Raw genomic sequence first — 22,692 nt, 5'->3', positions numbered from 1 at the left:
GTCTCCTTAACTTGCTAACCAAAATTTCAGTTTTCTAACTGAAAACACAAAGAAAGGGAAATGTTTCATTTGATTTTGTTTGCTTTGGTAGTATAATGTCATATGTCATTTGAAATACATTATTAACATATTTTCATGACATCTCTTATCAGGCACCAAATAGAGTAACCATTAAAAAATGGTTTCAGCCAATGGAATCACTTTGGCGTCCAAGGGGATTGGATTCTGTTGGGGACTAGTTTTTTGCATGACAGCGGACATGACATGATTAGTTTCCGAGTAGTCATGCAACTAGTTTAAACAAGATTAAACTTCAGCAATTTAATATCTGTTAACGTGAACACAACTCAAACAGTTTGTGAAGAGCAATATGATAATTTGTCAGTTATGGGAATTTCTGGTTAGCCCCGCCCACGGAGAAATTTTAATTGGTCTAAAATTTCTAATTAGTTGTATATTAAACATTAAATATGTTCTGATTGGCTGCATCTTAGCTTTAAGTGAGAATAGTAACTTTTCACTGGAAATTTGTCTCGTCTGGTTACGTCATGCTGTGAAGTTAAACAACTGAAATGAATGTAGTCAAAATGAGTCTGGCAAAAAGATTTTAGTGCTTTTTTCTGTGTTTTAACTACATTTAATTACTCATGACCGTTGAAGGAAGCTGGATTCATGATCTTAATCATTGGAAAGCATTTCGTCCATTTTTACACGCATATATAATGTCAGTAATACTGCTGTGATTCTCATTGTTTTGTGTAAAAATCCATTAGTTGCCTGCAAATATTGTCGCTTTCTGCTTCTCATATAGTATGCTTTTGCTGTTGATATTAAAATTGTGTTTTGGAAAATGAATATATTGACTCCATTTGACTGTCCCCATGAATAATTGCTAAAGTCACGGGATGAATCATAATTTCTTCCGGGGCCGGTTTCACAAAGCTATTTTATATAGTCTATAGTGTTAGACAAGTCTAAAATTTGCGCATAGACTAGTCTAATGCAAGTTAGACTGTTTCACAAAAATAAAGACTTACTTAATTTAGACCAAAAAAATTAGACGGCTTCCCCCAGGCTAACTTAGGTCTAAAGGTGATGATACACAGGGCAACTTTTTGAGCAATCTTGCCGGGCAATGTTGCCGTCAACGGGCAACCAGATAAGACACAGGGCCCACGACCGATCTAAATTATCCAGATAGAAATGTATTGCCCATTTTCAATGGGAAAGTGCCCAAGCAACAATCGCTCGGCAAGATTGCCCAGCAACATTGCTCAAAAAGTTGCCCTGTGTATCATCACCTTAAAGGTGATGATACACAGGGCAACTTTTTGGGCAATGTTGCAGGGCAATGTTGCCATCAACGGGCAACCAGATGAGACACAGGGCCCACGACCGATCTAAATTATCCAGATAGAAATTTATTGCCCATTTTCAATGGGAAAGTACCCAAGCAACAATCGCTCAGCAAGATTGCCCAGCAACATTGCTCAAAAAGTTGCCCTGTGTATCATCACCTTAAGACTCTGTTACCTTGGCAACCAGCAGTAACAATCAGTTACATTACAAACAGCTGAAAGAAAAGGGAAAATGGCCCTTTCCAAATTAAACATTTCTTCTTGTTACTACATTCTCCGCTAAATTTCCCAAGTAAAATGTCCTTGTGACTGTTATACTCCTCCAACAAACACACATCTTCCGCTGGGGTAAACTGCACTGAGCGGTTGAATGCGCTTACTCGATCCGCCATGTTTTTTTTGTTTTGAAAAGTGTCTTGTTTTACCCTGAATGCATTGCAGTGTAGTAGTCCTACTTAAGATAGTCAGAGTCTTAAGTGCTTTGTGCAACGGTCTGACTTAGATGTCTATCTGAAGTCTGACTATCTTCTATATCTAAGCCATAGTCAAAGTCTATCTTTGTGAAACCGGCCCCAGATCTTGACAGTGGGCAGAAGTCCTACCAAATCAACCTCACCACATTAACAGGGTGACTTCAAACCCTGCAAACTCTTGACTTCATGTGCGTTTCCAGATTCAAGCGACATGGGGAATCAGATAAAGTGTGCAGTTACTTCCTCATTCACTAATGCGATTGCTATGCTTTGTTGCACTTCTCTGATACTATATATAGGGTTCAAAAACAATAGCTGGCCCACACACATTCAGCATGTCACAATCTCTGACAAAATAGCCTCCTAAAGTGTTTCATTGAACTTTAGACATGAGGCTTAAATTGTTGGTTTGGTTATTAAAAGGTTATTTCATTCATAATGACCTAATATCGGAATGTCAGTGTTTTTAAACAAAGGATTTGTGTGTGTGAGTGTGAGAAGTGACTTCCCACACCCCAGTCCACATGACTCATGACCTTTAAAAGTTAGCAGCAGAGCTCTCTCTCCCTCTTTCTGTGTGTGTCTGGATAGGCTATATTGCAACTTCAGACTTGCAAGGTTTAACATTGACTAGCTCTAGGGAAATGATGCCTCACACACAGAAAGTCCAGTATTAGGCAATGGCTCCATACTGTAATAAATATTTGGCGCCAAAAGGTCCTGTATTGGGCAATGGTTACATCCCTACTGTAATTAAGTATAAGGCGGCAAAAGGAAGGTTGTTAACTTAGAAGACACAAAATTTGCATTTCTAAAATAACTAGTTGCACTATTTCTGTAATGTGAATTTATAAATGAGAATTTATTTTTTTGACATAAATGACAATGTAATGTAATACTATCACACTGCTTTTGTCACAAAAATGGGACATTACTTTTACACAACAGCTTTAAATCAAGAAATGAATCTGTAACTTACAAATTTAGACTTAATATAGCCACTTGTGTATATTTAGTTCTTTCACCGACAACTTTCCAGACGAAGTCAAAGTAAAACCGTTGAGTCTCGGAGCAACACAGAGCAATGGCGTTTCTTTCCTGTCTTTGAACGAATTGTTTGAGTGAGTGATTCAATGAGTCATTCATGAATGTAGTCACTTGTCGCCACCTACTGGCGTAAGTATGTAGCTTGCAGAAAGTGTCTGAAAAATTCTCCCCACTAATTCACAAACCTTTCCTGAACGGGCAAACACAGACAAGGAGAGTGATTCAAACTAATTCTGCGACCAGAACTAACTGTTGTTTAACATGCAAAAGCATGAAAGGAAACAGACCATGTGAAATGTTGACATCTTGACATTTAAATTGTATAATAATAAACATCCTCATTATGTTGCATCCCAGAATGATGTTATACATTTAAATAAATGAAACCTAAAAATATCCGTTAGAGAACGTTCTGTATAAATTCTAATTTTTCAAAAAACAACTCATGAGAATATTAGTCTATGGTTACAAAAAAAAGAAAGAACCTAAAGAGAACATTCCTGGAATGTTGGAAAACTACACTGAAAAAAAAAAGGCTGTTCCAGTGTCCAAACACGGCCAGAAAAAAGGCATTCCAGTCAGATTGGCAAATCAATTTATTACTAAGTATAAATGGCATATTTACAGAAGACAAGCGCATAGTTGTTAGAGATGTTAATAGAAAATAAATACATTATTGTTTATTCTTCAGACTGTATGACAGACATAGAGAATGGCAGAGAAGAGAACCCTCATCATTTTTTCTCCACTATCTGAGGCTCTGAGAGCTTCTTAATGGTGAGCTCCTCCACAAACTGCTTCACCAAACTCTTGTGAAGAGGCTCTGGATCCTAAGAAAGAAAAAACGGAGTAAGATTCATCAGATGACAGTGAGCGGACACGCAGTGCCCGTCCTTCACATTCCCGTTCATTTCATTACCTTCTTTTCCAGAAGTCTCTGTTTCTCAACTGCTTCCTCCAGACTCAAACCCACCCATTCAGCCTCTTCCTCTGCGATCTCAAACTGCTGCTTTTAAGAAATGCGAGTAAGGCAAATGGAAAAAAACACACAGGCTGATTATCAACACCATAGGCTGCAGATGTACATCTTGTAATCAACTTATCTAACCTTGTAGCGGTTGTAGATTTTCTCCCTGCGAGACGGGTCATCGGGAAACAGATCCGTGTCTTTCCGCGCCAGACGTAAAAGCATCGCACGCTTTAGATCCATTCCAAACTTGGAGTTCAAATCTTGCTTTGGGGTCTGATTTACACACAAGATTCAGACCAAATTATGCTTTAAACTTTTCTTAGATAAAACATTAAAAATGGATTTCTATCTTAACTTTTACAGTACATTGAACTGAATAACCCTTTACACAAGAATGGTTTTACAAACAATTTACATAATTTATTCTTATTGCATTTCATACAAAATGCTCACATTTAAAAAAAAAACAAAAAAACAAATTCTGTTTAGCAAATGACATATTTTATACAATAATGTAATATAATAATAAATATACAAAAATATTTTTAAATGTAATATATTACATAAAAGTATTATAATTTTGTAAAATAATAATACATACTAAATGCCACAGACTTTTAAGAACTTCATTTTTTTTATATAGTAATAAATATACAATAAATAAAACTTTTATACAATAAATATAATACAAACATTTATTATTAGTATTATATAAAATTATTGTAATTTCATAATAATGAATAAACATTACTATAAAAACATATTAGATAAATGTATTATAATTTAGTAAAACAATAAAACATACTAAATGCCATATGGACTTATTCAATAAATATTCAATAAATCAAACTATTTTAAACATTAAATATTACATTATTATTATATAATTTTATTATAATTTTTGTAAAATAATGAAGCGCACGAAATGCCACAGACTTGTGAGGATTCTCACCTTCAGAATGTAGAAGTCGAAGCCATAAGCGGCATCAATGAGGTCCAGTGTGCGAGATGTGACGGTTACAGTGAACTTTTGGTCGAGGATCTCACTGTACAGCTCTCTGTTAAACAACTGGGGCTTCCAGGTTTTGCGCAGTCTTGTAGAGAGCTGATGTGATCATTCATATCCACAAGTACATATCATATAAAAAATATGGGGTAAGTCATCTGTCTTCAAGTTACATTCTAATTTATGTACTATCTATTCACATCAACTTAAATTCATTATTCCAGTAGTTCTCTCTTTGGTCTTACCTTGTCACCTTTGGCATATCTAAAGCCAGATATCCAGCCTTCTCCACCCCAGAGTCCATCCTGTGATTCTGGCGGATAATAAACTGGGATAGGCACATCCTGGACTCGCTCTCTGTGTCCAGATTTAGGATTGACAATGTATTTGACACCCAGAGGTTTCCAGTGCACTGGAGTAGCAGGGGTGGTGTCCTGCACAGAGCGCATGTAGTGCTGGGGTAGACGGGAATAGATGCCCGTCTGCAGCTTCAAGGCTTCCCAGATTTTTGGTGGATACTTGTGTAGAGGCATTTTGTTGGACAAAACCTTAGAAAGAAGGGTTGAGTAGGTCCATGGATTATATACACACACAAAAAAAAAACATATACATACATTATTATATACACACTGCATATATTCGATTTTATGCATATGTTATATATATTAAGTAAAACTGTAAACTAGCTGACAAGCTACAGCTTATAAGATACAAATATTTGCTTTATTATACAAAAAGCTGAAATGCAAAAATACTAACTATAAGAAAAAAAGAATCTATACAGTTTATCACTCTTACCGGGGGAATGACGCAATCGGAGAATGTTTAATTTAATTTTACATGATCAGTATTAGCCTGCTAGCCTCTCAGTCCAGCACACGCTGTAAAGCTAACCAAGGGCACCATACGTCATTTCCCATGACAAATATTAGTGTGAGAATTGCGATTGGTTCAGTGGAGTGTTTACTGCGCTGATTGGATATTTTCACTGCTGAACTTCCGGGGTTTCGCAGAATATGTTCTCGTGGTGGTCCAAAACAAAATTGAAAGCATATTACACAGTATTATTAAGATGTAACTATCATATAATATCTATCTAATCGCCCGAAAGGTGGAATTGAACCACTCTGCCGCTAGGCAGCTACAGGTTTGAAGCCTGCACCCCGGACCACCGAGGTTCATCCGGGCATTTAAAAGGGTTGGTTTAACTTTAATATAACGGTTGCTGCTACGCTATGTGTTACATCTATGGTGAGTATAATGTATGAAACTGTATTTAATACCGTATCATTATTACGCTATGACATATTAATCATTCCCACAGTATGAAGTTTATGGAAATGTGAAATGTGCAGAAATCCTACATTAAACCCAGTGTTGGACCACATGCAAATTATTACTTCCCATTGGTTCAAACGTGGGGCGGAGTTTAGTCTTTGTTGCATATTTTATTGTTTTGTTAATAATTCTTCGCTGGGACTTGAAACCAAATCAGGCATGCTTGCTATTTCGTTGTATATTGCTTTTTTTCCTAGAAAGAATAAAAGTATTAACAAAAGTTTTACACAAAACGTTTTCTTGTGCAGTCTATGTAGTATCTTTTTCTAGTCAATTAATAGATATTTAGCTGGGAGAACCGTTTCAAAGTTTCATCTATCACTAATTTAATTCATTTAAATACTAATAAATATCAAATTCACAACCAACTAGATTTTTTTAAAAATATTTATTTTTTGTCATTTATTTGTCACAAAATATGTATTTGATCATGGTCAAGATTAGACTCCAAAAATGATTTAACCATGCATTATATTATAATAGCTCTGTTATTTCAAATTAAATATATAATATAAAACATATTACTAATGCAATTTTCAGTTATAATGACATACTCTCATTGGTAAAGAAACCCTTCATTTTATTGCACAGGGTTTATGGCATTGACCTTTATTATACTTGTTCTGTGTGTTGTGGAAATATGAGATCCCAAAAAAAAAAAAAAAAAAAAAATCAAATCAACTCACATCAGCCTCAATCAAATAATATTTTTTTATTTCGCCAGTAAATAAATTATGCAACATAAAAAAATCCAGGACATTAAAATGGTTCACTCGCACTTGAGAATAGCATCCGTTCCAGATCCTCACTGTACAATGGCACACATTCACTTCATAATTTTCAAATATTCTTGAAGCTTTTAAGGCTTCAGGCAAGAAATCTTGAAAACAGACAGTCATAGGCAGTGCATTTGCACCTTCTCGGAACCACACGTACATTTTTCTTGTTGCAACAGCAGTCTCTCACACTACAGGGAACTTGTGTGTTCAGTTTTCTACTGAACTGTTGACCAGAAAGTGTATGCGGGAATAATTGCAGAACTGTCCTAATGTGTCATACAAACTAATACTGTCCAGTTTGCTTGGAATAGTGATTAGAAACCATCACAAGTACACATCTTACTAAAGTAAAGTGATCTGACTGAGATGATGCTTTTATGAATAAACACAAACCTTTACACTTTGGTCAGTGTTTGGATAAATATAACTCGTTGTTTGTAATGAACAAAACTTTTAAGCTGTGACAATAATGGAAGACACTCTACAAAACAGGAGAGTGATAAATAAGACACAAACCACTCCTGTATGTGATATAGTAGAGACAAAAAGGACGATAAGTACACATTATCATATTAGAATGACAAAAATTCTGATGTGCCGCCCATGAAGTTGAAAAAAATCAATATTTATCACCCCATCTCACCATTTCAGTCCAATATAATCAAATTAATAGTGAGTGTTTATATGTGGACGCAACTTTTATTACAGAAAAATCCATCGACAGATTCCAAAATGTTTTGTTTCACGCTCACTTATTGCATTATATCACTGAATGATGTGCACAGACTCTTGTTACTGGAACATTCCATGTGCATCAGAGAAAACAATTGGCAAACAATAAAGTATAATTCATAATTTCATATAGCATTCCCTTGTAAGGTCATTCACAACATTTTTATTCAGTTTCATCATCTTCCACTACAATGAACTGACATTTCAGCTTTTGGGACTGCATTTTCATTTTATGTCATTAAAAAAAACAAAAAAACAATGGGCTCCTGAATAACACAAGCACACAATGCCAACTGTGATTGATAAATATGAAAATAATAGTGCTTGTCCTACTAAAATTACATGTATTTACCAAGAGTAATTGATAGAGGAAAACATACAGTTGGCAGAATCATCCATTTTAAACTCCAAAAATGAAAATGCATAAATGCAACAGGATATGACATCACCCTGTTGTAAAAGGCTCCTAAGCGTGCAGGCACACACACACACAGACACAGACACACACACACTCACTCACTCACTCACTCACTCTCTCTCTTTCTCTCGTCCTCTCAAACATGCTTAAGTTATCAATAAATAAAGAGGACAATCGAACTCAATGTTCTCAAACACCATTGTACATCTGGATCTTATAAACAACGCTTTCGCAGTATAATCAAATGGAACCTTTTCACTATTTTGAGTTACCATGTGAAATCAAACAGTAGGGAAACAAATGAGTGACTGATCTGTATTAAAAACTGAAGAAACAAACATAACTGACAGGAAAAGTTATAGTGGAGATGGACAGCTGTTCTGCAGCAATTTTATAGAAATATCACCGTGGATTTCATTTGGGACCTTCTCAGAAACTCATTATTCGCCCCTTTAGTTTGAGTGTAGATGAATTTAAAATCAAAACCTGATAGCATCAGCCAGTGAAAATGGTAGTTTAGTATTTTTTTTCCAGACAACACACTGGATATATGGTGATGAACACATTGATGTTTGATTCAACCGTCATTTGAAACCCACTGAAGAAACTACATCCTAGACTGACCAGAGACTGCCTATATACAAAATCTGCCTGGATAATAACATTATCCATATTAATACTTTTTTGCACTTAAACGCTAATAATCATGAGACAGTTCATTTGATTATAATAAACAGCTGATCAGTAATTGCACAAGCGTTTGTTCAGAGACACATAATAGGATACTAACGAATCACGTTTCCCACTACATGTGGCGACAAATGACGTGGCTTTCTCAGGGAACCTCGAAAATAGAGGGAAAACAACCACTATAATGATTTTAAGATCAGCACTCTTGTGCTTTGCTTTGGCAATGTGTGTTTAGCAAGAACCGCGAGGCGCCAATTAAAGTTAGCACAACCTACTAAAATAACTCTGCCCTACTTTACCTGAGGTTGGAGCGGTGCTTGCTTTACTCGGACTCATGTAACTGTGCTTTACTGCTTGTGTGTGCTCAGCTGTGATGGGGCAATGCGAATAAATTGGAGTTGTGACTCAAATTCAACAGGTTAAATGAGTTGGCGGTTACGGGACATTAGTAGAGCCACCTCACCACAGCCTCCTGGAACAATTCAGTCAGCATCTCAGTCACTATTCGAGACAGATAACGGAAAATTCTGAGTCGTAAACAAAACAAATGAACAAACTACGTTGCACTGACCGTCTCACTTGGTGCACACTGATAATGCATTTACAGCAAAACAAATAAAAACATCAAAACCGCCAGATTTTCTCCGCAGACCATGACCCTTTGTGACATTTGAACGGCAGCATTTCCTGGCATTTTGAAGAGTAACTTGTCGTCTAAACTGCAATTAGCCAATCAAATCTTTCGTAGCTTAAAGATGGTTCAACGTTTGCAAACTTCTGACAAAAAAAAAAAAAAAGTGGAAACGAAACCAAAAGATGTGAAAAACAATCCAAATAAATCCATGCTGACAGTGGCAGAGAGTGTGAAAAGTGCTAATGCTAGTCCTCCATCCCAGCCCGCGCTCCTCAGTGTTCACGGCCAGGTGTTTGCAGTGGCGACGATGGGACGGCTCTCAGCCCGGGCTGTGTGGTGAGGATGGGACATGGCAGGGTCCAGACGGAGGATGTGGGAAGGAAAAAAAAAAAAAACACACTCGTAACACGGCACACACAAGCAAGTCCTCGGATGAATGTGACATTCACACTGACCGCATGCTGCTGGAGATGTACACATACAAAAGGCCAAACGCCCACCATGCATACTGACTACCAATGGCAAAAATAGAATCCTTTGTCTTTTTTCCTATTTTTTTAATCTCCTATTCTGATCCCCATGTGTCTTCGCTGTAAGGTAAGGCAGGGATTTTTTTTTTTTAAATACATTTTTTATCTGATGTGTGACTGTCTGTCGTAAAAACAAGCTCATGACTAGGCCACCAGAACAGCAGCATCTTTGAGACATCACCATCCCTCCCCCCGCTGCTGATCCTCGACAGGTACGTCGTCCTTGGGAACGGTTACAGATCATCTTCAGAGTCGTTTCCGCGCTACGCCATGTAGATGAAGGTGTTAATGTCCGTCTCGTCTCTCTTGATGTACTTGTGCTCAATGAGCCACTCGATCTGTTCCTTGATCATTTTCTTCTGAGGGAGGAACATGTTCTTGAGGATCTCCACCAGCTCGGTCTGCAGCTGAGCGTTTGTGATCTTCTTACGCATCTTCATGATCTGAATGATGGCCTCCTGAAATGTTGCGGTAGAAAAAAACAAACAAATTAAGCCCGAAGTACACTTGGAGCATAGTGACTAGTGTTAGTGAACAGAGAGCACTAGTAATGATTTTTTTGTTTTTTTGTACCTGTGTTCGTAATATTCTAAGCTGGACGATGCCTTCGTTCTCCTCTTCTCTCATTCGCTCCGTCGTCAGTTGCAATCGGCCGATTAGGTTTATCTTCCCCCTCTTTTGAACCTTGGAATTTTTTCTGAGGAAAAACCAAAATGATTGTTTCTGAAATAAAAGGGCAATTTCTAAGTAAATGAAAGAGCGAGTAAAAGTCAAAGCAGGAGATGAGATGTCCTTACATCAAGGAGAATTCCTGGTTAACGAAAAACAATGTGCTGTCCGTGAAGTCTTTGGGAGAGCTCACTGGCGGTTCGTATGACAGCACTTGACGTTTGAGCTTTGGGAAGGCAACAAGAGACTGAACAAAAAGAGAGGGGAAAAAAGTAAATGATGATGTTACAACATCTATAAACAAATATATTTTAACTTCTCAAAATCAATCGATATTTGATATTTCTAATTCATTTTTAAAAACGCTAGTAATCACTGATAAATGTAATCAAATTTAAAAATGAATATCCATTTTTATACTGGACATTATAATGTTGTGATATCTAAATTCACTTTCACTTGTAACATTATGATTGATTTTAGTTCTTAGTGTTTTATTTTTAATTTTCTTACACAAAATAGTATAACATTTTAATATTGTTTTTTTTATCAGTTATCGGCCAGAAAGATAATTATCGGCTTAACCATATTGGTCAGAATTTTAATATCAGTGCACCCATGTTAAAGCCGGGGAAGTATAGAAAGTATTTAAATGAATAATTTATTGTTAATATATTCCAATAATAAATTCTAATATATTCTAATCTAAATTTAGAGAATAAAGCAAAAAAAATTAAATAAAACTTTTTTCAGACTACAGAATATTCCTTTAACCATCAGCCAATTGCGTTTTAAGTGGATAAGACATTTTCAGCTTTTCTATTGCGTAATTTCAAAATGTTTTCCACTCTATGAATAAAAACTGATATTTTTTGTGACTTTTCAGTGCATGTTCTTTTTTTAAATCTTTAATCCAGACAATGTTCTGTTTAAACATCTTAACACAAAAAGTGCAATTCTTGTGCAAAAGTTTCCAGAGTGCTTTTAAGTTTGTCTTAAATTTATTTGATGTTGATTAATAGAATCATTTCATGTTGATTAATAGAATACCCAGAGAGTTCGTCTCAGTTCGGCGTCAGGCAGCTCAGTGGCAAGTTTCAGATTCTCAAAGCTGATCTTCTCGCGTGGTCTTTGGTTCCAGGCAAAAAGTACAGCCAATTGGAAGGTCGTGACCTCCAGGTCGTATTGCCCTACTTCATTCTTGAAAGTGATCTACCGGACAGCACATAGACTGATTAGTTAGAAGTTGCAAGCATTAACAGTTGAAAATCACTACTAAGCATTAAACACCTAAAGTGTATAAAATACACCCACAATGCCATTAGACATGAGGTGGTGCCAGTGGAGTTTGCGGCCGCTGTGGTTCTTCTTGTAGAAGTCCTCCACCTCAGGGATGAGATCTTCCAGCTCGGTGGGCAGAGACACAAACACTTTCTCTGAGCTGCGTGACCAAGCTCCAGCATTCAAGATCTTTATGTTAACAGAGTCCGCTAGTAACAGAAGGGGAGAGAAAGAGACCTTAGGAACTACTGTCCAAATGAAAAACAAGCCACGTCACATCATCACTAATATTTATCACAAATGTTCACTATGGTGGAGCTTGACCAAATTTGGTTTAGGGATAGGTTTATGGGTAGGGTCAGGCTGTAGCTAGACCTTAAAGCTCCACCCCTAACATCCAGAGAGGAGGAGCTGGATGTCAAGCTCCACCCATTGGCTCTGCAGTGACATTACTCCAGTCTTCAGTCTCACATGATCCTTCAGAAATCATTCTAATATGCTGATTTGCTGCTCAAGAAACTATTTTTTGGAAACCGTGATACATTTTTTTCAGGATTCTTTGGTGAAAAATCTTACCGACCCCAAACCTCTCAAAGGTAGTGTAAATGCAAATATATAGAGAAAAACTGGGCTTGTAAGTCACCTGGTAAAGCCAGCTTGTTGTGTTTGTGCACCTCCTTGAAAACCTGGTTAAGATCTTCGGACACTTTGATGTCTTGGAACATTCTAGCTAGCTTGTTCACATAGTCAGCAGGCATCCCAACTTCCTGAAGCATGCCAGACCGAAGCAAACGGTGAGCCATTAAAATACAAAACACTCAAATTGAGTTTCAGTCACTCATTTGTCTTTTATTCTCACCCTGAGCCACTCGACCATGTTCTCCTCGATCTCACTGTCCGCTGAGATGTCCAGGATCAGACGCCTGGTCAGGTGGGCTTTGTGGTATCTCATGAACACATCCTTATTCTGGACGTATTTTAGCACAAGCAGCTACAGGAAGGAATTAGTAGTATTACATTTCGAAACACTTTTGAGGACAACAACAACATGTGACATGTTATAATAGCCTCACCACTTCCTTCAGTTTGAGCTCAATCTCCTCTGAGGTCAGCTTTTTGCTGAGGGGTGTCTTTCTTAGCAGCATGTCACAATAGTTGGCAAGCAGCTCCGGACACTTTGACTCTGGTTGTGTTTTGAGGCCCACTCTGCATTTAGAGACATTAAAGGGTTAGTTCACCAAAAAAATGAAAATTCTGTTATCATTTACTCACTTTCATGTCGTTCCAAACCTGTAAGACTTTCGTTCATCTTCAAAACACAGATGAAGATATTTCAATGAAACAGAGATTTCTGTCCCTCCATTGACCGCAACTATCACTTAAATGCTTCAAAACGTTAATAAAGAGTTCGTAAAACTAATCCATATGAATTGAGCAGTTTAGTCCAAATTTTCTGAAGAGACACGATCACTTCATATGATTAACAGATTTAATTTAGGCTTTTATTCACATATAAATATAATTAATTAACATATAACCAGAGATGGCAAAAGTACTCACTTCCCATACTCAAGTACAGAAACTTGTTAAAAAATACTCTGGTAAAAGTATAAGTACTGATTTAACTTCTTTACTCAAGTAAAAGTAACAAAGTACAGGCTTGGAAATTTACTCAAAGTATAAAAGTAAAAGTAGCCTTGCGAATAACAACCATTTTTTATGGAAAGCTACCTGGAGTGCAAGCTGACAAACTTAAGTGGATAAAAAAGGTTCTTTATATGCCATTGCCTACATTTTAAATGGATGTCTGCCAATAGGCCTAAAACATCACATATATGATTATTGTGACAGAGACTGGGACTCCAGGTTAATAAGATTCTGACAGAGTAGCAAGATATGAATTCAATTGTGATTCTGTGAGAATTCACAGATCCAGTTTCTCTTTTTTAATCTTCCCCTTAACATTTAAAGGAATCTACATGTATGGGTGTGTGCTCAAATATGGCTTCTGGAAAGAAAATAAAGGATAAAATATGAATTACTAAACAGGAAGTACCCCATACTTTTAGAGTTACAGCTAACAACCACTAGATTGCAGCAGCTTATAAGAAATGAACTGACAGCTAGTAAATCTTTGAACAAGGAGTGCTAATAATAATAAAATGTAATATGTCAGGCTCACAATTTTACTATCTCAAACATCTCTCTCAGATAAGGCCAAGGATGATTGGGAATGTCTTGCTACTTGTCTGCCGAATCTCTGGGATCTCCGCTTTCTTCATTTTCAATAATGTCGCCGTCCATACTACTATGTTCTAACGTTACCGTCATCAAGCCGCAATGATTTGCCGCGAATGAATGCCGGCGAATCAGTCGAGTCGTCTTGTAGTGGTGCGTCAAGTGCAACGTATATTCCCATCCAATTAGATTGAATTCGGTATTGATGACGCGAAAAATAATAACGGTAAAATTATTTGAAACTAAAGTAACGAGCCAATTTTGTAAAATGTAAGGAGTAGAAAGTACAGATATTCGTAAAAAGTAAAAATATCTGAAAAATCTACTTTGTACTTCGTTACTTCCCATCTCTGCATATAACTCATCAACTCACACAGCAGTTGTGGTAAACGGAAGCTCAAGCATGTTCGCTTGATATGAAAGAACCAATGAGGTTCATTCAAGTGTTACGCAGCATGTTTGAGCTTAAGCAGGAACCAATTAGGTTAGTTTTTGAGTGTCAAGAGTTTCTGTTTATGTTTGCTGATAAATGTTTATGAATAAAAGCCTAAATTAAAAGCCTAATGTACATTTATAGCACTAAAATTTGTGTTAAATTAAAATTTTCACCTCTTTTTGAAAGTCATAGAAACATTATCATGGATTTTTTATTTTGCTATTGTAGAAAATGGGAGCGCAAAAATATATTTGTTGTAGTTTCTGTTCACTGCTACAGAAGTTTAGCCAACCATGCCAACTTCCTTTTCGGAGAACCTCGTAAATGTGAAAAATGTCCATTAGCAGCACTCCACTATGAAGTTAAAAGAAGATTATTTTGTGCTTCTCACTATAAACCGTTACTCACCCCTTCTGTTTTAATGGCAGCTCCAACTTAAATATTGTGGCATCATTTACAACTGCTTTGTATGCCTGGGGGAAATTAAAAACTATATGTTACAAGTCATTAAAAATGTACGCAAGACAAACATTTTATTTATGTAAAATAAACAAGTCAATTCATTTTCCAGTAACATCAACAGTGTTTCTAATGGATTATTGTTGTATAACCTTCCAATGTTCTCCTGTGTCATCACAGATCTCTGGTAACCATCTGCAGTGTGATCTAGTCATGCATGCTACTTACTGAGGCCAACTGTAAGACAGTGAGAATGAATACGGATGGGGCGGCGTGCTCACTTTGTCTCTGGCTGTCAGGAACCGAGGATCATCCTGAAAAGCTTCCTTTACTAATTTACTAAAGCGATTGAACAGAGTCAGGAGCTGCTCCACATACTTCTCAGAGTCCTGAGGAAATCCATAAACAAGAACGTTAACACTAGTATGGCATAGTGGCGGCACTAATGGTTGAGAATCTGGCATAACACAAAGGTCAGAATTTCAAAGCTTTGAATATTGTTCTCACTGTTGTGATGGTCTCGGCAGCGGCCACCATGTCTGCCAGCCCAGCACTGATGATGTGATCCTCAAGGTCTTTCAGCATGGGTTCAATCCCATTAGGAACTTTATCCATGAGAGAGAACATGAGGTGCAGCTCTGTGGATGAAGAGTTCACTGAGGTTTAAAAGCTTATATTTAAAGATATTATATAGCTATTTAGAAAAAAATGCAACTTTATGGAAAATACACCACTGTTCAATAGCATAGGGTCAGTAAGATTTTTCTTTTAAAAGGAATCCAATCCATATATTTTATTCAGCAAGGATGCATTATATTGATCAAGTAAAGACATTTATAAATGTTACAAAATATATATTTTTTAATTTTATTTTCTTAAAAGAATCCTGAAAAAAAATCTAGCACATTTTCACAAAAATGTTAAACGGCACAACCGTTTTCTCATTGATAACAAGAAATGTTTTAGTTAGGTTGTTTAATGAAATTGTGTAATTTCTTGAAGTGATTGTTGTTGTTTTTTAATGTTTATTTGTTTGTGGTGTCTGTAATGTGCAATGGTGGCGAATGAGTTTCCCCTTACAGGGATTAATAAAGTTCTCTTACTTACTCTTACTTATGTTTCTTGAGCAACAAATTAGAATATTAGAATGATTTCTGAAGGATCATGATTCATGTGACACTAAATACCGGAGTAATGAAACTGAATATTCAGCTTTGCATCACAGGAATAAATCACATTTTAAAACATATTCAAATAGAAAACAGTTATTTTAAATTGTAATAATATTTCACAATATTACTGTTTTTTACTGTATTTTTAATCAAATAAATGCAGCCTTGATGAGCATAACAATCTTCTTTCATATACATTAAAAAAATCGTACCCACCCCAAAATTGTCAATGGTAGTTTACCGTATATAAAACCCTAAAGGGATCATTTTAAATATAGATTACCAAGTCTCATACTCACTGTCAGTCTCATTCCGTTTGATCATGCCTGGACATTCAGCCAAGATAGTTTCTTTAAATGACGTTACAAGCGCATTCACACAACATTCCATAAGCTGGGGAAAAAAACAATACACAATTTCAGTTCTATATGACTTTACTTTAAATTAAATATCAAATACTGAATCATTTAAAAATAAAAATAAAATTCTCAATATATTTACATTTAAAAATAGACAAATATTTTAACGATTGATGCCCTATATTGTGAATGAATTAATTATAAATGCGTTATTTAAAAGACAATCATGTACTCACTGCTTGTACAGAGTTACATTCACGTCGTGTCTCTAAATATCGTAGTGCACGTTTCTCCTCTTCCCTTAACTTAGCGTCAGCCTGTAAACAGATATGAGAATATTTGACTGCAGGAAGAAATGTAGAGTGTTAGCAGGAGTCATAACTCTCCTCTTGGCTGTGCAGTTATCATCTAACGTGATTAGTATGAAATACGAAGTGTGAAATCTGATGACTGGCAGGCCGTACATATTTCATGTAGTTTTGTACTCCATTCTGCTGCAGGTAGGACGGTGCCTGGGTCCTGTAGAACCTCTCAGTGGAGTCTAGGTAGGCTTTCTCAAAGTTATCCCTGTAGATCTGCAGTTTATCATCAGGATTGGAGCACAGGTTCACTGGAAGAGGGATTATAAGAGACTTCTGACTAATAACGCCATCCAATTCTTTGAATTTTCATCAAACAATCACTCAATCCAATAAAAGAACTGCAGCAAATCTCACCATACGACTCTCTGACCCCGATGACCAACTGCGAGTCAAACGCCTCTCCCAGCCGCTCGGCATGGACCAACTTCATTGCACTATCCTGCAATCTATTCTTGATGTTGGAGAATATAGATTCGTTCCAAGTGTCCAGCATCAACTGCAAGAACATAAGCAGAACAAAAGAATGAATCCCATTCTAGGTTAACAATAGTGCTGGGCATTGACACAAATTTCACAGTTCGATTAAATTTCGATTCACAGGCTTGTGATTCAAAACAGTTCCGATCTCAATTCAATTCGATATTGAATCATTTGGATAAATATCAGTACGTCAACTAATGCTGAAAATTATTTAGGGATCCCTGTCAGTTGGTACATTACTATAATATTGAAGACTAAAATTAACAACTGTTTTGTACACCGACTTTTGAAACAGTTTTTAATAACGTTTTTATGACAATTATGTTACTACTGTGGCTGTCATAAAAACTTGTTTTCATGATGGATTTATTCAAACATACATTAAATATTGATGAACAGGTTAAGTAAAATATAATGAATATGTAATATAGAGCATATATGGTAACAATTTGTTTTACTGTGTCCTTGTTACATGTTACATGTAGTTACTATACATTATGCATTACTGCATGCAACTATCCCAAAATCAAACTTAATCCTAACCTAACCCTATAGTAACTACATGTAGTTAATTGATATTAATCAGTGCTTAAATGTAACAAGAACACCTTAAAATAAAGTGTAACGGCATGTATTTGTCAAAATACGTTGAACGTCTTTCCGTGGTTGAAACATTGATTGTGCGATTACATGAGACACGGGCCTGGTTTCACAGACAGGGCTTAGATTAAGCCAGGATTAAGCCCTAGTTCAATTAGGACATTTAAGTAGATTTTTTACAATTTTCCTTAGAAAAAAACATTACTGATGTGCATCTCACGACAAAACAATGGCTCTGACATATTTTAAGATATTTTAGTGCAAGTTGCTTTCAGTTAAAACAGCTCAAACAAGGATTTCAGTCTGGGGACTAGGCTTAAGCCTTGTCTGTGAAACTGGGTGATGATATATGATATATTTCGATTATATGTTTCTTTCAACATACTTTCTGACATTCATTCTGACATTCATTCATGGGGGGGGGGGGGGTATGTGGTAGTGACATGCCCCCTGAAATTCATACATTTTATATCATATTATAATGCAACTTATTAGGACTATATATTTATAGAATAGCAAAGTAGGCTTAATCAATATACAAGACTTAACCACGCAGATAAAGGCTATCATGATCATTTTGCCAAAAATGAACCATGTATTTGTTTAGATTATAATACGTTTTATTTTTAACTTAAACAAATACAACATATAACATTCGAAAATCATCGGCTTAGACTGCATTTGAAGAAAAATAAACACAACAGTTTTCTGTAGCCTTGTGCGAACTTATTCAATAGAATTAGACTTCTAGAATGTTCTTTCCGGTGCAAAAATTTTTTTTTCTTTTTTTTTCTTATCATAGCCTACAAATGTCTTCGGAAACACATTTTACTCGATTTACTGAAGCTTGTAAAATGCATTTGCAGCTGCACAGCTTACACATTGAGCGTCTGGCTCGCTCATAGGCTGCGCTGCTGCAACTGCACATCCAATGGCGCGGGCGCCTCTGACGTGCGACCAATGAGCCAACTCTACGTCATTACACGTCAGAGCCCGTCAAGGTGGCGCCAAGTCCCCGAATTTGCCATTATAGCAGCGGGTCTTCGTTCATTCATCATAGTCTGTCTGACATATATATTAGAAGTTATGCGTCTGTCATAGATTTGCACTGAATTGATTCTCAAAAATACGGAACAAAGTGCGTTCCGTATCAGTTCAATACGGAACAAGCCTTTTATGTGTCAAATACGGAACCATTCCGTATTATACGGAACGGTTGGCAACCCTAGCTGTAACTAGTAGTAATGAGAAAGAGATGATTAGTCCATGAGGCGCTTGAACTGAGGTGCTACAGCGATCTGTCACGCCACATTAAAGAGAGCAAAAACGGTACAGTCAAGCTACAAAATAATGTATAGTGAAGATTTGTTCACACGTTATCTGGAACCTGCATAGACTCAAAGACTGACTTCTTGGGATTCAAGTGGTATTTTCAACCCGCACTAAAAAACGTTTTCTCCCACTGACCTTCCTAACAATGCTGTCTTCCACATTGGACTTTTTGTTGCTGCCCTGTTTGCCCATCAGGGTGATCTCCAGCTGGCAGAACGGTTTGGGCAGAATGTCACACTGCGTGAAGAACTTCCTCCACTCCACGATGTAAGCCTTGAGGAGCGCAGTGTCATCTTGGTGACTGAGCACTCTCTAAACACCAATGTTCAAGAATGAGAGATGACTCTGCTGAAGAACATTAACAAGTCACTCTGGATCTCTCTTACCGCTTGAGCTTGCTTAATAAAATCTAAGATGTCCTCCTTGAGGGCCTGGTGGATCTTTGCAGGTCCTTTGTCATCCCATAGACAAACTGCATGAACATCTCTATAAGAATGAAGAAGAATAGAAAGACAGACTGAACACTCAGACTTTAGTTAATGTGTATGATATAAAAAGATCTGAATTAATAATATAAGATCTTACGAGAAAAGATCGAACCACTGCTGCTTAGTTACAGACTCTTGGCGAAGCAACTTGAGGACAATGGGGCGCATAAGATCCCACTTGTCCTCAAACTGGAGGGAACCCTTGTTCTAAGCAAAAAGACATGGAAGAGGAAACAGATGAACAAGAGCATGCCTGCATTAATATGTGACAATGAACCAGACATTATGGAATACTTTTCCAGAAAATCAGTGCTTCTCAAAGCATTTACAATAAGGCAAGTATTTTTTTTAACTATTATTTCTTATGTCTTGGGTTGATTTTTGTGGTTGCTGTTGTTAAAAAACACATTAAAATAGAAGATTTCTTTAAATTATTTGAACTTTTTTTTGTAGTATTTCTTTGTTTTTATTACTTCAGTTTTTTTGTAATATTAAGGTTACAAAGAAAGATTATTTACTAATCTTTCAACATGCCATTTGCTACTTTTCAAATACATTTATGTATAGATTTAAAGGGATAGTTCACCCAAAAATGAAAATTCTTTCATTATTTACTCACCCTCATGTCCAAACTCGTCAGACTTTCGTTCATCTTCAGAACACAAATGAAGATATTTTAATGAAATCTGATAGATTTCTGTCCCACCATTGACCACTTTGTTGCTTCAAAAAGTTCATAAAGACAGAGATTGTAAAACTAATCCATATGAATTGAGAGGTTTAGTCCAAATTTTCTGAAGAGACTCGATCACTTCATATGATTAACAGTTTAATTTAGGCTCCGCACTCACATCAGTTGCGGTAAACAGAAGCTCAAGCGTGTTCACTTGATGTGCAAGAACCAATGAGGTTCATTCTCGTGTTACGCAGCATTTTCGAGCTACAGCAAGAACCAATGAGGGTTGTTTCTGCCTGTCAAGCAGGTTCGGTTGAGCTTTTATGTTTGCTGATCATTGTACGGTATATCTGCTCGATTAAAATGGATTAGTTTTACAATCTATTTATGAACTTTTTAAGCGTCAAAGTGGTAGTTGCGTAGCTGTCAATGGAGAGTACAGAACTGGCTCAGATTTGATTAAAAATATCATAATTTGTGTTCCAAAGACGAACGAAAGTCTTACAGGAGTAATTAATGTCCGAATTTTTTTTTTTTTTGGGTGAACTATCCTTTTGTGTTACCATTGTACAAGACTTAGACTTTCAATCTTAAATTATGAAAGTGCATTAAATATTTTTTTTAAATAAACCATGATCATTTTAAAATAAATATACAATTTCAAATGCGTCAGTGTGCAGAAATGGTGGTGTAATTTCCAGCAAAATGAACAATACTGCAACAACTAAAGTTTACATTTTTAGAACAGTATTGTACTTGTTTACCAAAGAGACAGCAAAGAGCTTGAAATTAAGAGACATGATGAAAAAAAAGTAACAATCAAGGTAAATATCACTTGTGAACAGAACACAAAATGCTATTATGCATAATTTCCAATTCTAATAAGTGTATAAAATATTATTTATTGTAGATATTTTGGATAAAAAAAAATGCTAGCTATGAAATTAGTTAACCAGAAAAGAAGTCTGTCATTTTATTTCAAAAACTCTTCAAATGTAATTTCCACCAAATATAGATAGCAAGCAACAGGCTGAACGTTTTTTAAAATCAAACTGATAGTTCATGTCTCTAGACAGCATTTTGGATATCACTGGTGCGTTTCAACATATATGACACCCAAAATATTGTCTAGGTACGCAAATCACTAGGTTTTGACACACAACCACTGTACTTAACTGCATTAAAACACACATCCTCCATAAAAATGTAATGTCTCTACTCTCTCCAATTAACACTCCTTAAATGATTTCCTCACATATTTTAACTCCTTAAAAATATCTGACCCCAGTGACCTGACATGACATGTAAGGCAAGAAAAGATTAGCACATGAAACTCGATATGATCAACACATATAGGCATTTCATTAGCTCAGTCACAACACTGTCATTTAATCATTTGCCAAGCTAACAACATGCGTGCAGCTAACTGTCATCAGGTACATGCCCCTTTATGATATACATTTATAAACAAAATAATACTAAGGGTCAACACCCAGTGGCGTGAAAACTGACTTTAAGTAGTCTGCATGCAGTCCAGCATTATTGTGATTATTGGCTTCATTAATCTCAGCTAGCTCACAGCCTGCTAGCTAAACACAGGCTGCAAGACAGTCTTATAAACTCACTGGACATACACGTAAGAGTCCGAGCAAGCCACTAAACGTCAATGGTACAACATAGTCATTTTAAGGTTATAGGCGTATACACGGGTTTTTGACTGTTTCTGGAGAATTTGGAGGCAAAAAAGTGTCTCTTACCTTTAACAAATGAGACATCGTCGCCATGTTTCCTTAACTTATCCCCTCGTCCGATCTCGCGAGAATTGGTTCGGTATTAGAACTAGCGATGGGATCTTTGGTTCATTTCTGCAAATGGATTCTTTCGAACCGTTCGTTTTAAAGAACATGTTCAAAATCGATTCAGTGCTTCTTTTATGTCATGCAGATATAATTCATCTCATGATAGATCATAATGACATAGTTTTTTAGGACCTATAAATAAGTAAAATATAAAAAAACTGAATAGGCCTATATCAAATATTTAACAATTTTGCATTAATAAATTCCATTTATTAAAACATTTTGGTACACTTTTGTTTCGTAGGCCTATATGTCAAATATGCACACACTTTCATGATATCGTATGGCTCCCAAATAGCCTATCAG

The 22,692-nt window shown here is 36.3% G+C and overlaps 2 protein-coding genes and 1 non-coding gene across 4 annotated transcripts; all 3 read right to left on the bottom strand.

The window, feature by feature from the left end:
* Positions 1–3,456: 3,456 nt before the first annotated feature.
* On the bottom strand, positions 3,457–5,414 carry mrpl28 (mitochondrial ribosomal protein L28). 2 transcript variants are annotated; one of them, XM_056243131.1, is made up of 5 exons: positions 5,100–5,414; positions 4,801–4,953; positions 3,987–4,121; positions 3,798–3,887; positions 3,457–3,708 (listed from the first exon to the last, which is right to left on the bottom strand). In XM_056243131.1, the coding sequence occupies exons 1-5, from the start codon at positions 5,385–5,387 to the stop codon at positions 3,613–3,615; spliced, it is 762 nt and encodes a 253-aa protein (XP_056099106.1). In that variant the 5' UTR covers positions 5,388–5,414; the 3' UTR covers positions 3,457–3,612. The 2 variants fall into 2 exon arrangements, with proteins under 2 accessions (XP_056099106.1, XP_056099107.1); XM_056243132.1 differs by having other exon boundaries at positions 3,798–3,884.
* A 541-nt stretch (positions 5,415–5,955) lies between these two features.
* trnastop-uca (transfer RNA opal suppressor (anticodon UCA)) lies at positions 5,956–6,042 on the bottom strand. The gene has a single exon. It is a non-coding gene; the product is annotated as a tRNA-Sec (tRNA).
* Positions 6,043–9,786: 3,744 nt separating this feature from the next.
* On the bottom strand, positions 9,787–22,371 carry cul5a (cullin 5a). Its single transcript, XM_056243120.1, has 19 exons — positions 22,285–22,371; positions 19,949–20,058; positions 19,750–19,849; positions 19,499–19,675; positions 17,306–17,447; positions 17,054–17,199; positions 16,826–16,906; positions 16,530–16,623; positions 15,566–15,696; positions 15,340–15,447; positions 15,008–15,072; positions 12,999–13,131; positions 12,785–12,916; positions 12,569–12,692; positions 11,959–12,134; positions 11,695–11,856; positions 10,773–10,891; positions 10,549–10,672; positions 9,787–10,433 (listed from the first exon to the last, which is right to left on the bottom strand). Exons 1-19 carry the CDS (start codon positions 22,309–22,311, stop codon positions 10,239–10,241), a joined length of 2,346 nt encoding a protein of 781 aa, XP_056099095.1. The 5' UTR covers positions 22,312–22,371; the 3' UTR covers positions 9,787–10,238.
* Positions 22,372–22,692: the final 321 nt, after the last annotated feature.

This window comes from Rhinichthys klamathensis, unplaced genomic scaffold, assembly GCF_029890125.1.
Source record: "Rhinichthys klamathensis goyatoka isolate OS25496 unplaced genomic scaffold, OSU_Roscu_1.1 h1tg000781l_1, whole genome shotgun sequence".
Classification (NCBI taxonomy): domain Eukaryota; kingdom Metazoa; phylum Chordata; class Actinopteri; order Cypriniformes; family Leuciscidae; genus Rhinichthys; species Rhinichthys klamathensis.
This window is presented reverse-complemented; position numbering and strand designations above follow the sequence as displayed.